At 34.3% G+C, this 17,912-nt stretch overlaps 1 protein-coding gene across 1 annotated transcript in view; it reads left to right on the top strand.

Moving 5' to 3' along the window:
* The window catches only part of gry (trafficking protein particle complex subunit 11 gry), a 550,052-nt gene that overhangs the window by 451,450 nt on the left and 80,690 nt on the right, over window positions 1-17,912 (top strand). Inside the window, exon 25 of the mRNA XM_090404214.1 lies at window positions 2,829-2,888. Coding sequence (XP_090260340.1) covers window positions 2,829-2,888 — 60 coding nt within the window. The remainder of the gene's footprint in view (window positions 1-2,828; window positions 2,889-17,912) is intronic.

The raw sequence follows: 17,912 nt of genomic DNA, 5'->3' as shown, positions 1-17,912 counted from the left end.
ATTCATCTAAGCGTAAGGTCTTGAAAGATGGGATTTACAGATGGGAGGTTGCATAGCGTGTTACTGGAACTATACTAGAGAATGCAAGGGATCTTTGGGTGATGGCTAATGAGATATTGCAAAAGAAATGAAGGCCATCTCAAAGGATTGCAATACATACTAAAAAGGACATTGACCAGCAGAAATAAAAAAGTTGTTATGTTGTATAAAGCCATGATCAGACCACATATTGATTACTATGTTCAAATGTGATCACTGGGATTTGAATGGAATGAAGTAATCCTTGAGAGGGTACGAAGATGAATAACAAAACTGTGGAAAGTTGATTATGATGTTAGACTGAATGAATATAAATTGCAGTTGATGTATAAAAGAGAAGGAATGATATGGTTGAGACATTTAAGCTGTTGAAAGGTAATTACTAGTTGACACTGGAGAGATTTTTCATATGGTAGGAAAAGGGCCAGACCTAGCAGTGGTGGGTGAGTAGTTTTTATGTATGGAAATTGGTTAAACCATGAAATGCATTGTTCAGAGGGTGGTGAGAGGATAAACAGTGAAGGTTTAAAAATAGATGGTAGACTATTTTTTTTCCGCCTCTAAGATTTGACCTCCTTTAATGAGTCCTGTGTCTCAATGGTTGTCCTGAATAATAATAATAAATACACAGAGAGAGAGAGCCTAGACAAATAAGTGTAAATGTGATAATTGTCCTCTATCTAAAAAATATAAGGAAATAAAGAATATTAAAAAATAAAGGAATTAAATTCAAAAGGAATAGGGATAAGTTAACAGTCAGCTGCTTCTTGAAGATTTAGAGAAGCTGAATCGATAATTTTAAAATTAAGAAGGGAGGGGAAATATATATATATATATATATATATATATATATTACACCGGCAATAGAAGCTAGATAAAGGAAACTTAGATGAAATTTTAAAAAAATGACATGAGAATATTTAAGGAAGAATGTCTCTAAAAGCAGATTCCTTTACCGAAGTAAATGGAGTAGAAGAACTATAAGGTGGAGCTTATCCAATGAACTAATAATATTGATCATGTGATTCAATTAGGCATGGAAAGAATATGTGTGGATTAATGGAGCAGAAAATTATCTTGCATACAATCTGTTGTTTTTGTTATTTGCATTTATATTTTCCTTTATTTTCTAAGAATTTTCATATATTCACTAATGATCAGTGTACACTTTTTACATATTAATATATGCATAAATAATTTTCAATAATTGGAATTATCCACCTGTTCGAGATTTTTATTCAGGCATAGATGAATTCTTACTTACTGCATCCATTCTTTCCAAAGATTTGAATTCAAATATCCTTATATAATGAAAAACAACCTACCCAACAGACATGATCCCACAGATGCAAGAAAAACAATTAGTGTTATTGTATTACTAAATACAGTATATAGACATTTGCAGTATGTACTTAATTACAATAAGTGTAATAAGAGACAGCTAGAATGAAAATGACCCTACATAATGAAAAACACCTCTGCTCCCACAGATACTAAGACACTATACTACACTCAAGCAAAACAGTTTTATTTTAACACCAAACACAATATCTAACTAAATATATTTGTCCTAACATTCTCTTTCAAATTTTCAGTTGCAGAAAATGTGGTAATGACTGTTTATAATGTAGTTGTAGAGTGTAGAAAGCAAACGATTTATGTAAAGAAAATTTTCAAAAGCAAAGAATGGTGTGTGTGTATGTGTAAAATTTGAAATCAGTGCAAATTGCATTTGAGATTTCCAGATCATCAAGACAGTTCACAAATACTAATTCTACAAATAAAATTCTACTGAAAAAAATCAAAACTTACATGCCATATATATTTGGAAAACTGTAAAAATGTGCCTGCCCAATGTGGATAGCACATAATGTGTGGTAAAGCAACTTCACATAGGTAGTGACAGGTTTGTGAAACACAATCCAGCATAAATGTGTTAAAACAGAAAGAATGCAAACTACTTAGACATTTTCATTAATTCAGGCTATAAAATAAAAGTGTTAATAAAATTATCAACAAAAAGAATGTTAAGAGTAAATTAATATCAGTTGTATACAGCACCTGTATACCAATTGTATACAGGTGCTGTAGCTAAACTCTTTAAAAAAATGTTTCTATAAAAATTATTAACCCTATGCTAGAACCACTTTTAGCTTTCACACTAAATTATGAAGTTTTCAGCTTTTCATAGATTATTACACATCAGCAACTCTGTGATGAACTGGGGATATACCAGATAAATGTGTACTGATAATCTTTAGGTAAAACCACATATCATAATCACAAAAAATAAATAAGAATATAAAAAAATAAAAAAATTACTTCTTCACTATGATAAATCAGGTTTCTTGATGCTTCTATACCATAGCAGTTTTTGGTTTGAAAGAAAGTCCAGGAAAGCACTCAGTGCCATTTTTCACCACTCCAACCTTAACAGAAATAATGAATTTGGAAGGGCAGTGGGAGGGGTATTTTTTTTTTAGAATTATCCACCAGAACACAAGTCTCATGATACCAACACAAGACCATTCCATTGTTTTGCATTTGGGTGCTTCCAGCTTGAACAAGATTTATAATCTTATGTTTGGAATTGTATATAACTAATTTGATGATTGTATGTTTTTGCCTCCACTATCTTAAACATTATATTAAAATGGACATATTGAGGTAAAACATAGTGTTTTAAGTATACACATGTTTTTAAATTTAAATATTAGAAAGATTATTTGTATATTAACCATTTTGGAATAAAGCATGAACTTTACTTTTAATCTTGATTTAACTAATAGATAGAGAAGAAGATTTATATGAAAAGTACTGAATTTACATTGCATAAAGTGTTCATTAAGGTAAGGTTTATTTGATTGTATATAGCTCTTTTATATATATATATGTATAATAGTGTGCAAGATATACCATTTTGATACATTCTTATATTGAAAGTGATTAACTATTTATTACTTTAAATATTTGCAAAGAGATAATACAAAGATGTGTTAACTGATAAAGTATAAGTAGTAAGCTAATGCAACCATGTGTGTGTGTGTCTACCCTTCTAAATATCTCTGGAGATAATTTCGTCTACAAACTACTAGAATTCATGAATAAGATTCTAAATGGCCAATTACCACCAGAAAACTGGCAAAATGCCATGATTGTCCCCATATTCAAAGAAGGCAATATTAATCAGTGTGAAAGCTATAAAGGCATTAGCCTTTTAAACACCAGATATAAAATATATTTAAGTCTCTTAAAGACTAAATTAACCAATTATTATGAAAATATTTTTGGAGAGGAACAACGGTTTCTGTAATGGCAGATCCTGCACTGACTAAAGTGATTTCACTTTCGTCACTGCAGGATTACTCTCAAGCTTCTGATAGAAAAAAGAAGAGAATTCAATTTAGAGACCCATATATTATTCATTGAGCCTCCATGGCTCAGTCAGTATAGATGAAGCCTTTAGTCAGAAAGACCTGGGTTCGATTCCTGTCGGTGACGTGAGGAACCTTTATCTGGTCTCTTTCAATGGAAGGTGAGTTAGCCGGTCTCGTACAGAGGTAGGACGTTCTTTTCACTTGGAAACTCGAGTTTTTCATCCCCCCCAGAACAGACAAACTGGCCCCATGAACACACATGGATTACAGTCATGAATATGTTCCAGCCATAGGTCTGATTCGTCAGCTTTAGGTCTGATTTCGTCATTTTATCTGACTTGGGACTGGCATGTGCTGGTCCCGAGCCTGGATAAAATGGGGAAAGCAATGGTAACTACCCTGTATAAAATCTCCCCAGGAACACTTTGTGGGCAAGAATACTTGCTGACAAAGTCACCTAGGGTTGGAAAACGGCTGAAAGGATAAATCATCATCATATTATTATTCATTGATTATAAAAAGGCTTTTGATAAAATCAATTGTAATAAGCTACTGGAAATTTTAAGAGATGATGTTAATGAAAGCAAATTTCAATATATATATAAAACAATAGCTAAATTAAAATAAAGATAGCCACACAAAATCTGAATCACAGAACATAAATGCAGGTGTCTGACAAGGATGTAGTCTATTGCCATTCCTCTTTAATATCTATATTAACAATTCATTTCAGTAAAATTATGGAGACTACAACCATGTTAGGAATAATTACTTTAATTTCCTGACATTTCGACCTTCATATTAAGGTCATCTGGAGTACACACACACACACACACACATATATATATAGTTACCCTGTAGATATAAAATTATAAGCCTTTTTATGAAACATTTTTATGTAACTTTTTTGTGTCACTTTTTTTGTCAAGTTATTTGAAACGTATTGAAACTCAGATAATGAATGATAATAATGAATGAATGAAAGATAATTAAACCCTGAGTGTCGAGTTTTCAAAATTCGATTCAGAATTCAAGGAGAACCAGTCTGGAACTCAGGGGGTTGGGCAACCGGGGGGGGGGGGGGGGGGGGGGCTTTCGAGTCTTCAAAATTCGAGTGATCAGAATTCGAGAACTGGCCTACAAGTCCGGAATTCGGGGGGGGGGGGGGGATCCCTTTCGCGTCATCAGAATTCAAGGAGAACCGGTCTACCAGTCTAGAACTTGGAGGATGGGGGGGGGGGGGGGGGGGGGGCAGAGCCCCTAGTGTATACACACACACACACACACACACACAAACTATATAACATTTCAAACAGTATACCAAAGGGACAGTGATTTGATCAACTGTTATTCTACTGGCCTGACCTCTAGTGGGAAAAAAATACATCAAAGCTATATTCTATTTATAACATCATCAGAGAACAAATTCGTATAGATAGTTTTATTACAGCAAAAGTGGTGTCCTAATTTAACATGAGAGTTTTTATATTAGAGTTAAGATCCTGGATTACTTGCAGTCCTGTTTATGATTAATTCTTGGGCAAAAAAGATTATGTGGGTAGAATATGTGCCTTCCATATTCTTGGGATTTTTAGACCATCATTATTGTTAAGATTTATGGTGGTTGATAAGAATTTCACAGGCCTTCTTAAATTTACACTCATACCACATTTTGGTGTGATGTAAACAACAGGTGCCTTTCCAGTCAATTCTATGTAGAGTATTCAGGGCATGATCAGAAAGACCAAATTTACCACAGTTGTTAAATTTAATGTGCGGTTTATGTTCCTTTTTTCAGATAAGAATTGTGTGTCCTGTTTCACCTATATAGGTGCAATAAATATGGTATACTACAGGGTGGACCAGAGTAGGAAGTTGATCCTTGGAAGAGTTGAATAAGTTCTTTAATTTTGCAGGAGGTTCAAAGGTGGCTTTAAGATTGTATTTCTGTAGTATTCTGTTTATTTTGTCAGATATCCCTTTAATGTATGGAAACATTAAAGTTTCTACAGTTTTATTGTAATTTAGTTTATTTTTATTTTTAGGTGGAGGATTGTGAAGAATTTTATTGATAGTAGTTTTGCTGTAGCCACTTTTCAGGAAGGTGTACTTGTTCATTGGAGCAAATCCTCAAAGCCCAGTTTTTAGTGTGTTATTTACACCTAGTTTTTGTGTTGGGTGGCAGTAAGAGTTTGTGTATATATTGGCGAGTGTGTGTAGGCTTACAGTAAACAGTGAAAGAAAGACTGCTGGAAGGAAGACATGTGACTAGTGTATCTAGAAAAGGAAGTATGCTCTGACTTTCACTCTCAGTTGTGAATTGTATTCGTTTGTGTTGTTTGTTTAGGTGGCTGAGGAAAGTGTCTAATGTCTGGCAGCCATGGGACCAGTATGGCTGTGCCTTCTTTTTGCAGGTAAAAGGTATTTTACCACACAAAATAGCCTGACAGTATTACATGGGCAAAGAGTGCTGTGATATTGGGTGAGAATTTGTCCTGCAAAAGAAGAAGAAGAAGAATTGTGTCATTGATTGAGACATTTGTGGTAAGGCCAGAGATGTCAAAACTGACTGAGAAATCACTTTATTGTAGTATGATGTCTTTTGTTTAGAGTTGTGTGTTTTTAATATAGGAGGGGGAATACCTACCAACTCCTTGAGTGTTGACACTAGTTTCTTGGCTAGCACGTTCGCTGCCAACTACGAGTATACTCGTATGTCGATTTACCGACCTCCTATGCCAAACACGAGTTAACCCTTAGTATAATTACCTTAATTTGGACCCTTGGATTCTGAATAAAGCGGAGAGCACATCTGCGGGATTGGTAGAAGGGAAATAATTTCAACTATAACATAGTATATTATATATGTGCCTCAGAAGCCAACTATGAACATACTCGTAGGTCGATTACCAACCTCCTATGCCAAGCGCGAGCTAATCCATAGTATAACACATAATTTGTAAATCAATTTAAAACTGATAAAATCAATAAAAATAATAAAATGAAATCAATAAAATAAAACCAATTTATTCGAATTACAAATGATACACTTTAAAACAATTTTCCACGTACAATGTTGGCTTTTCGTTGCAAACAGGACGATAATAACGTGTTTCGTGTCATTGTTTGTTTCGTGTACATACTCGGCATGGCTTTGTCGACGAATATTTTTTTCTGTAGGTGGGAAAATTTCCAAATAATGAAGATCCCGACTCCTGATGATATTCTGTGATGCTGTAAGCTCATCCATTCCAACAAAATCTGAGATAAATTGATCTCTTAATTTTAAGGCAGTCATTGCGTTTCCAGTAATTATATTATATAATTTATGCGCATTTTGAATGTATATATCAAAAATGAGTATTTCCAGTTTCTTTGGCCATCTGATTTCGTAAGGGGGAATAGTAAGAAAGCATCTGATCAGAAAGATCGATGCCTGACATACCCAAATCCCTAACGATATTTAATTGAATTTTACCATTCCGATTTTTTGCTTCAATCATTTCAAATTTGTGCATATTTGAAATGGAAAGAACTTCCCTCTTATCCTTCCATTTGCGATGAAGAATTCATTAAATTCATCGCTTGTATTAGCGTAAGCTTCTAATTCTTTATCAGTAAGTTTTCTTTTACTGGGCATGGCGAAACTGAAGGTTTTTAGAGACGAGATGCAATAAACACATTCGTCAGCGCATGTAATATATGGGTGGGGGTGATACGAGATTACTCGTAGTTGGCGTATGAAACAAAATTCTGTCTGATAAGCCGGCTATGAGATTACTTGTAGTGACCTTGAAGACGCAAAAGCGCTTGGTGTGTGGGAACAAACTATGCCCGAGGAGCGTGGCAGCGAATGTGCTAGATAATAATTGGGGCTGTTGATACTTTCAGCTATCAGCTGAAGCAGTATGTTCTGCTTTTGGATCTTGAGCAAACTATAAATTCTCAGGGAAAGAGCATAGTGCAGAAGTAGTTTTTTAACTTATCCATGGACCAGGATGTGACTGATTTAAATAGTTTTGTTTTCTTTTTAATCTGATTGGTTGGGTTATAGTTCACAGATTGATAGGTGCTGTTGTCTGATACTAGTTGATTCATTTTTCCAGGTATGTTGCTCGGTTTAAAATAACTATGGCACTGCCTTTATAAGCTCTAGTGATTGCGATGTCCTGATTTGCTTTTAAAGATTTCACAGCTGCCAATTCATATTTGGTTAGATTGCTTGTTATTGTTTTAGTATTATTTAAAATGTTTCAGGTTTCTAATTGTATTTTATCACCTATGGTGGTTGGGAGAAATCTTATGCTTCTTTCAATATGATAATGAAATCCAATTTGTTCACAGCCCTGGGTTAAGCCCGTTACTAAGTAGTGAGAGTTCATCATTGTTCAAGGCGTGGCTAGAAAGGTTAATCACATGACTGTTCATTGAAGTCAGTTCGTTGAGAGTTAATTATAATTCACGCTATAAATAATCTAGGATTATTTAGTAATAATAGGATAATCTTAGGATTAATAAATCATGCATTAAAAAAAAATTGTGTGTGCATATGAATAGGTAATCATGATCGTTTCCCCAAATTATAATTTATGCATGCACCCCCAGAAACAGCTGAAGTTATGTGGATTGGGTAGAATTTCACAAGTATCATGGAACAATCAAATTTAACTCTGAGTGTAGAAATCTTGGTGTTATTCTTGGAAAACTCTTGTATTAGTCATCATAAGCAAAGTTAAGAATATCTGATTCCAGCAATTTGATGTAGCTCTGATATTCCAGGATTCTAATCTCAGCACAGTGGCTCATCTGTCCAAAGTAACAAAGTCAACAAGAACAAAGTACTTGATTAACACCAGGAAAAGAACATCATCAAATTCCTGATATGTACTTTCAAGGGATGCAGAATGCTCTGATTGCTGACTTCTTATTGTGAGATCTTGTTTTTCAGTCTTAACTAAGGCACTCTTCAAACAGCATTGATCCCTCTAGATTTTGGTCATCCTTTGGATCTTTTTTCTGCCATTCTGCCATTAAACACTTGCTTTACTAATCTTTAAACTCCCATTCTGTTTAAGTGATCATACCACCTGAGATTAGCTCTGCTCTCATATTCTCTTGAATACTAACAGTGTCAAATTCCTTCCTTATATCTTCATTTTTAATAATATTATTATTATTATTATTATTTTGGGCAACTCCAAGGAGTCGACAGACTCATCGAGGGAGGCCCTAACATCATGTCAAGAACAACTATTCGACATTCACACAGTATCTATCATACCTCGCCTTGAACTTATTCACAGTCATTGCACCCACAACAGACTCTGGCAGCTTATTCCACTCATTCACCACTCTCCAAGTAAAAAACCTAGCTCTAACACCCTTGCTAACCACATTCTTGCCCAGCTTCCATGTATGGCCCCTAGTCCTCCCATCACCAGTCCTATTCTCAAAAATATCTTCTGAATTAATCTTATAGAAACCCTTCAGTAATTTGAATGTCTCAATCATATCACCCCTTTTCTGTCTATCAACCAATTTCTGCAACCCACAAATCTTCAAACCTGTTCTCATAAGGTTCATTCCATAGACCTGCTATCATCTTGGTCACTCGTCTCTGGATCCTCTCCACCTCCTCCCCATCAAGAAGAAACCCTGGTGCCCATATCTGGGCACAGTAGTCTAGATGGGGTCTTATCAAGGCTTGATACAGAGGAACAATAACTTGTTTGTCTCTACTTGTTAAAGTATTTTTCAGCAACCAAGTGATGATTCAGACATTGATGCCATCCGTTCACTCCCCTAATTTTTCTCAGAACTCTCATATCTGTGGTCTCCAATCATTGTTCATGTGTTTTATTATTAATTCTGTTCTTTCAGATCCAAAAGTTAAAATAGTTTGAACACTGTCTTGTCTTGTTTAGAGGTCTGGCTAATTTCTCTTTTATTCCATATAGATTTATTCATTTGACTTGGTGCCATACCAGTTCTTCTAATTCTGTTGTTTTATTTCTATATTTTTTTATTATGAATATTCCTGTCTATTTTCTTAGTTTTGGGATTTTTATTGCTGATTTTTATACCAAATTTGTTACACCACTCCCTCAGTTTAGCTGAGTTATTCTGCAGACTTATACTAGATTTATTCAGTATTATAATATCATCTGCATAAAGTAAAGAGGTGATATTAACATCTCCAATTTTGATATCTGGTTTATGCCACTTTCCTTTATAACTTTATAACATGATCCATCTACATGATGAATAAGAGCAGTGATAGTGTGCACCTTTATCTCAGGCTTAATTTTACATCAAACCTTCTTCCTTACACTGACCTTAAACTGCTGACTTACAACTCAAATATTGGCTACATATTTCTCAATTTGTGCCATTTATGTCATATATAATTGTTGCATTTTGAATGGCTTTTCTCTTGGCACCTCTTTATATGCCTTTTACCAGATCTACAGAACTGAAATACACATTCTTGTTTTATATTCCAGTGATTTCTCAACTGTGTGTGTGTGTGTGTGTGGAAGTGAAAATCATTATATTTGACCTCAAACCACCTTGTTTTTCTTTCAAGTTATTCTTCTACAAATTTTTTCTTAACCTCTTTTCAAGTATGTTTGCATAAATCTTACCTGGAATACCAGTAGGGAAATTGTACTCTAATTCTCATATTTAGCTTTATTTCTATTTTCATAGATGGGTATGAGAGCTCTGCTTGAGCTCATCCAAAATTTTATCTTCTTACCATTCCTTAGGTCACTTAAGGATCAAAACTGGATAACTCTGAGGAGACCTCCACATAGCCTTTAAGGAATGCAAAGAACCAACCAGAGCTTCTGTTTTCCAATTATCGCCTTCTTAAGGTGTGCACCCATTAGTATGTATTTACATTGAATGCTGAATAAATGAGAATGGACTGGCAGTTTGGGATGCAGCTCGTCAAATTGAATTCTTACTGCTTTAAACCAAAATAAAATGGTGGTATGATATGGTAGTTTCATTTTGGCTAGAGTGCCCTCTCCCTGATTAAACAGGGCCCATGCTGTTTTCATCAGTGAACCAGGATGAACAGCAATAAGTTAGTTCCTGGAATAAACCCCAACTAAAATTCAGCAGAGTTCAACACTGGCACCATCAACATAAGTTGATGGTGCCAGTGTTGCATCGATGGGAAATAAATGAAATTAGCAAAAGAGCTAGATAAGTATCAGATTAGGATAATAGGTGTTACTGAGACCAAGAAGATGTGAAATTAGCAAAAGAACTAGATAAGTATCAGGTTAGGATAAGAGGTGTTACTGAGACAAAGAAGACAAAGACAGATGATATTCTTCTAAGCAACAAATACAAGATGTTATATTCAGTCAATAATGATCACAGAAAAGGAGTGGCTATAGTATTCAACACTAAATATGAGAGTAATCTTCTTGAATGGCAGAGATTATCAAGCAGAGTGATGTGGGCAAATATAGCAATATCTTCACACTGGTTTAGGACATAAGAATCTACAGTGAATTTGAAAAAGGAAATGATCACCATTTAATTCTGAGTAGGTTAAATTGAATATCATATCATATGAAAAAGAAAAATGTGGAAGAAATTTTAAAAAGAATCGAAGTTGAGCAGCTTTCAGAAGAGAACTATAAACTCAAATAGACAAATATTATTGAAGCAAAAAAAAAGTGAAAGAGTTTGAAAACAAAAACCAAACATTGGAAATTCAGTTGCAGACGATGTAGAAAATGTTGATTTAGCTAGAGAGGCAAGCAGTGAGGTTGTCTGCATGGATAGAGAAATCAGAACTCATGGCAGACTCAGGAAATTAAAAAGGCAGTCAAGGTAAAGAAAAAAAAAGTGCATTGAAAGCCTGGTAAGTAAGTCAGCTTGTGTGCTAAGAGAATACAGAGAAAAATGTAAGAGCGAAACACTGTATAAAACTAGCTACACAGAAGTCATGGGAAGACTTTGGTAAGTACATAGAAAATAAATATCAGGACAATGGACAAATTGAACAAATTTGACCATTGTCCTGATATTATAAAAAAGGACAAATTTCCAAGGGTGCACACCTTAGAAATTGAAGGGAAAAAAGTAAAGAAAAGGAATCAGTTATGAAAAAGGTGAGATGGAAACTGAAGATAATGATATTCTAGAAATCTGCAGAAATTACTTTGTGAGATTGCTAACAAGAAATGGCAACAGGTTAGCAGAAAACATTCAAGAGGAATACTCCAGGAGTACATATTGCTATTTGAAGTAGAAAATGCCATCAAAACACTGAAAAATGAGAAGATAGCTGGAGTATATGATATTAATTCAGAAATGCTCAAATATGGAGATATAAAAGGTTTACAGTGACACTGCATAATTCAGAAGGCCTGGTGAGAGGGTTGAATTATAGATGATTGGAGTAGAGCTTTCATAGTACCATCTGTACAAAGGGAAATAAAACTGCATGAGAATTACAAAGGAATTTCCCTATTGAATGTTCCTGGTAAGATTTTTGCAAGCATAATTGAGAAAAGGTTAAGAAACATTGTTGAAGAGATGCACAAAAAGAACAAACTGAGTTCAGGCCAAACAGAGATTGCCAGGATAAGACTTGAGAAATCATGGCAATATATAACAAGGATCTGTATTAGTATTTTGTAGGTTTTGGAAGAAGTTGTGCAAAATGCTATAATTATATGTTGTAAATGGGACATTATATCAAGCAATATCTAGTCTGTATTTGAGTTTGTAAGTCAACAGTTAGAATTGAAAGAGGTACAGGAAGATGGTTTGATGTAAAATCAAGTGTGAGACAAAGGTGTACACGTTACCTTCAATGTTATTCATCGTCTGTATGGATCACATATATACAATGAATTGAAAACATTAACTGCATCCTGAATGGGGAACCATAGAACAAGTAAAGATTTTAGCTATTGAGGCACAACTTTTTCTAAAGATGGCAAATTCATTACGAAAATAGACAACATAATTCGCAAAGCTGGTATGGTAGGTAGTCAATTCAATAAATTCCTTTGGAATAAGAAAGAAACTAGTGAAAACACTAAGCTAGCTATGTAAGATGGTATTCAAATCAATTTTAACTTATGGATCTTGAGATCTCTGGGTTAGAAATGAAACACTGGAAACCACAGATGTGAGAATTCTGAAAAAAAATTAGGAAAGTGAACTGATTGCATCAATGGAGGAATTATATTAAAAATGAGAATATCAGGAATATTCTTAGAAGATTCTGACAGTATTGGAGTCCTGGTAGATATCAGATTAAGATGAAAATTGTCAGTAGAAAGCCGGTAATGATGTAACATTTTCATGTGGCACTATCTTAGAATTCTGCTTCCCCTCCACCTCTGTGGGAGTACATATGAGGAATTTGATGATGATGATGTCATTCCTTCTGAACTGTGCTACCACAGTAAACTTTTATACCTCTATATTTGAATCTATATTTTGGGTCTAATAATCTCCTGCAGCTGCCTTTTGACATTTCAGGTTTTTGATGGCTTTTTCTTCTTGAATTATTATGTATTCTGGTTGAATATTTTCTACCAGTCTGCCATTGAGTCTAAGGTTTGCTTTTTTATTTTCAAAACTAATTTTTCTTGAATAATATTTGTATATTTGAGTCTACAGCTCACCTCTAAAAACTGCTGAGCTTGAATTTTTAAAACAAAAACATGTATACATATTTTCTTTTCGATATGATTTTTTTTCTTTCTTGCAAGGACAAAAGTGGTAATTTATTGGTGAAAATGTTGAACAAATAGAATTAAAACAGCATAAACAACAAAATTTATGCTTCTAGTATTTCTTTGTCACAGAGATATCTTCAGGGGATATAATATGAATTGTACCACACATGCAAGTCAGACAAAGTAAAGCGAAACTTGGTAGACTAAATTCACAGTAAAGTTGTAACATGAAATGCCTATTTACTGTTTCCCAAATTTTAGAAGAAAGTTTAACATGTCCATATTGATTTAAATGAGGCTGTTTTTTAGGACAACGACAGATTCTAGAAAAGTCCCACACATTTGTATTTCCTGCGATAAAACATAGCAGTTTTTTTTCTTTTTTGATTATGTGTGGTGTTCAAGGCACTGTGTTATAGTCTGTACATAGCCATGATTACAGATTTATTTTTTTTAACATTCTTCTAGATGCCGACTGATCTTCCAGTCTGTTCATAATAGGCCAACTTGCAGAAACAAGGAATCCTGTACACACCAGGAACTCAGAGAGAATGGAGTTAATCTGTTGTAGAATGGATAAGGAGAGCCAGTTTCTTTATGAGAAAAGAGGACAGTTTCTGAAATGGTTCAGAGGTGGTGCATAGACTAAACTTGCAAAGAACCTGTTCTGTTTGTTCTCATGTTCCTGTAAGGTAGGTGTGGGAACTCTGTTTCTGATTGTGGTCTGGGTAAGGGATAATATTATTGATAATTTTTTGGATAGCAGCATAGTTATATCCATTAGTAGCCATGGTGGTTTTTATTTTAATTCTTCCAGCAAACATTTATCAGCAGAACAGATATAGTCAGCTCAATGTATAAGAGTTTTGATAATACATCTCTTTGGTTGTGGATGACAGGTTGATGTATGCCAATAAAGGAAGGTTTTCAATAAACAAATTGAATGTTGCCTATAGAGGTGTGTAATTATTAAATTATCCAAAAGGAAAGCTGCTGTTAGATTCATGTTTGATAATGAACTTGATAAGGAAATGCATAGAATTTATTTTATCCTGAAATTATAATAATTACAAATTATAAAGTAAGTTAAATTATTTTATTTTAAATTAAATTACAAATTATATATTAAAAGTACAATGTAGGTGCTAGCAGTAGGAGCAGTGCCATGGCTTGAGAAGCTACAAGGAGAGATTGTCATGGAAAACTATTACAAAAATTGGAGCAAATGAGAATGGATATGAAGTTAGTAGGGTGGCGTCTGACAGACACTAGAGAGTAGTATATGGCAGAGTGGAATCTAGGAGAATGAGAGTAACTAATGGCATACCTCAGGGTTCTATACTAGGGCCACTATTAAATTTGTATATCAATGATATAGGAAAAGATTTAAGGTGAGGGAGGATATTCAACTGTTTGCTGATGATGCAAAATTGGGAGAGCAATAGATAAAGGTGATGTAGATTTTCCTGAGGGATGATTTAAATAAATTGGCATGTGGGCAAAGGATTGTCAGTTCGATGTTGTAAAATATAAAGTTATGCAATTCAGGTTGAAAAATGTTGCCTACAGTGTATCATATTGATAGTACTGAATTGGAGGAAAATGATGAGGCTAGATACTTGGGGATGATGGTGGATAAAGTTGAAGTTCAGAGGGCAAAAGTTGGCAAAATAGCTCAAAGAATTACTTGGATGTTGAGCTAACAAGTAAAGATAGGTAAGTTATTATCCCTCTTTATAAGTCTATGATTATAAGTCTGTGGGTTACAAAGCTTGATTGATAGGCAGAAAAGAGCAGATATGATAGAAATTTATAATCCGAGAACTAGGTATCATCCGTAGAAGTTGTGTAAGAGTGTGGTTAGCAGGAGTGTGTGGACTAGATTTTTTGTGTGAAGAGTGGCGAATGAGTGGAATGGATTGCCAGGATTAGTTGTGAGTTCCCTGACAGTGAATAAGTTTAAGGAGAGGTATGATAGGCTTTGTGTGTGTAATAGTTAGTTTGGATTTCTAACAATGAGTCTCCAGACTCCAATGGAGATAACATATAATAATAATTCCATCTCAGAATGTGACCAAACTTCAAAGATATCATCTGCAATGCAAACCCAAATGCAAAGTTGAGGAAAAATCATACTGAACAGTTGACTTTCTAGATGTTCCATTCTGCTGATTTCCTTCTGTTGGAAGAATTAAACAAAATGTTACCATGGCTTCTAATGAATTTGACTATGCCACCATCCAGAAAATTATTGATAAATATCATTCTTTAACTAGACTGCAGATGTAAAAAGAGTTGTCATATCTTGCTTTAAAAGAATATCAAAACAAGTAGCACTGATACTTCACAAATTTAAGCTATGCACTACCTTCAGACCATTTCGGAAACTGATCTCTTTTTTTTTTTATCATAAACTACTACATTCATCCTTGTCTGGTATTTATCAGGTATTTTCTTCTTGCCAACATTGTTATTTTAGACAGATGAAGCCATTCTACTGAGATTGGGATACAGAAATGTTAGGATTGTATTAAATCCTTGGATGATAAGTATGGCCTTGCTTATCATGCTGTTGATGTTAGACATAGAGCTCTTTAGAATTGAACTAAAATTCTGTACTCAAATAGATTTAAATGTGATTCACTGTTTTAAGAGAATATACTCCAGAATTGAACTTTGAATTCATAGAATTTTTTTTTAAAAATTTTTTTATTAATGAATGATTTATTAACCATATATTGAATTTAAAAAATACCAACCATTGTTTCTTTTAAATTCTAACAGTATGTTCTACTGTTTATTCAACTGTGACCAAGACGCAATTAAGTAAACACATAGAAGTATATAGAGATGTAATTAGATGACATAATAATAAAAATAGTTGCAGAATTTTTTGGCTAAGTTTCATACCCATTGTCAGTGCATACAGATGAAAAGAGATAAGCAAATTGAAGCAGTACCTGAAATCTAAACTCCTATGGCAATACATGCTATTAACTGCAAGAGGAGAATGAAGAGTATTACTTAGGTGACTTTCCCCAAGCTGGAAAAGTTTAATATTGTTATTTTTGTTGAGGTTTGGTTTATTCATGTGCACTTCACAACTTTCTTTTGGAAGAATTAAACAAAAGGGAAGTTATGAGGGGCAACATGCTGTGTGAAGAGTAGATCATACCTTAGTCATTTACTAGCTTTTTATAATAGAGTAACAACAGAGTTGGATAAAGGAAATGGCTACATGATGATTCTGCTGGATTTTCAAAGGCATTTGACAGAATACTACATGGTACTTGTATGCAAATTAGAACAAATGGGGATGGAATGACACTGGTTAAATGGATAAGAGGGTGGCTGCTGGACAGATATCAAAAAGTGGTATATGGAGGGGCAGAATCAAGGCAAAAATAGGTGACTAGTGGTGTGCCAAATGGTTCGGTACTGGGAACATTTTTTTTTTTTTAATTTGTACATAAATGATAAAAGAAATAACCTGAAAGGAAATATTCAGTTGTTTGCTGATGATGCAAAATTAGAGTAATAGTTAATCAAGGCAATGTGAAGAGCTTGAGGACGATTTAAATAGGCTGTTTTTAGGAGAGTTTTTTTTCACCCAGAAACTCAGGTTTTTCGTCCTACAGAACAGGCAGATCAGTCCTATGAACACACAATGAATTACAGTCATCCCTAGACTTACGTCCTTTCGAAGATATGTCTGTGATTCCATAAGGGAATAAATAACATTTTCGGCTATACTTTCGAACAAGACGCAAGCGAGCATAAGGTAAAGCATGCACAGTGGCAACAGCATTTTCAGCATAAAAGTTAAACAATGTACAGTGAAGGGTCTTACAGAAATGTTCTTTGCAGTTAGCGATGTTCTCAAAATGGCTGAAGATGAACATGGACCCCAATGTTGAAAGCTACTTAATAATAGAAACAAAAGTATATGATGCGTTTGCTTGCTATGAACAAATTTATGATGAAAAGAAGAAGAGGAACAAGCAAAGCATATTGGACATTTTCATCATAAAAACAAAGGCTAACCAGAAGAGCGACAGCCTGGTCATTCACACAGGGAAGGTAATGAAGATGTGATTGTTGAGGAAGAATTGGATGATTATTCTCTTGTTTTATAGTGGCAGTAACACAGAGTATAGTTTTATAATGAGGTTTAAAAATTAAAATGGCAGTATACTTATTAGGGTTAAGTTCCTAACCCCCTATAACTTTATTGATTTAATGTATCAACTTACGTCCGATTCGACTTGCGTCCTGCTGGACGGAACAGAACCCGGACATAAGTTGAGGGATGACTGTACAGTCATACTTAGTCCCTCATTAGGAGAGCTCAACCTGTCCCCCCCCCCCCCCCCCAAAAAAAAAAAAAAAAAAGTAAAGGGAGGAAAGAGGGATAACCCCATACAAATAAATGATTTAATTTTCACTTAGAAGAGGTATATGTGAGAGTACAGGGCTTGTGATTGCGACAAACTGTAGAAGCAGCATAGAACATTTATATGGCATAAGCTGTAAGGGAGGTAGCATAGACTGCAAATCATGAGTTAGAAGAATAAATCAAGTGAGAGTTAAATTGATGAGTAGCATTATTGAGCAGGAGCTACAAAAAAAAATAATAATAGATAAATAAAATAAAATAAAACATTGTGGAGGGGATTATAAAGAAAAAGATGATCAGCAGGTACATAACACAGGCAAAAATTGTTACCAGCATAATAAGTAAAGCGAAATCAGATTAGAACAGGAAATTTGAATTTTATTA

Source organism: Typopeltis vanoorti, chromosome 2 (genome assembly GCF_054136105.1).
Source record: "Typopeltis vanoorti isolate ZY-2024b chromosome 2, IOZ_Tvanoo_1.0, whole genome shotgun sequence".
NCBI lineage: Eukaryota > Metazoa > Arthropoda > Arachnida > Uropygi > Thelyphonidae > Typopeltis > Typopeltis vanoorti.
Note: the sequence above shows the minus strand (reverse complement) of the source record. Positions and strands in the feature narration are given on the sequence as shown.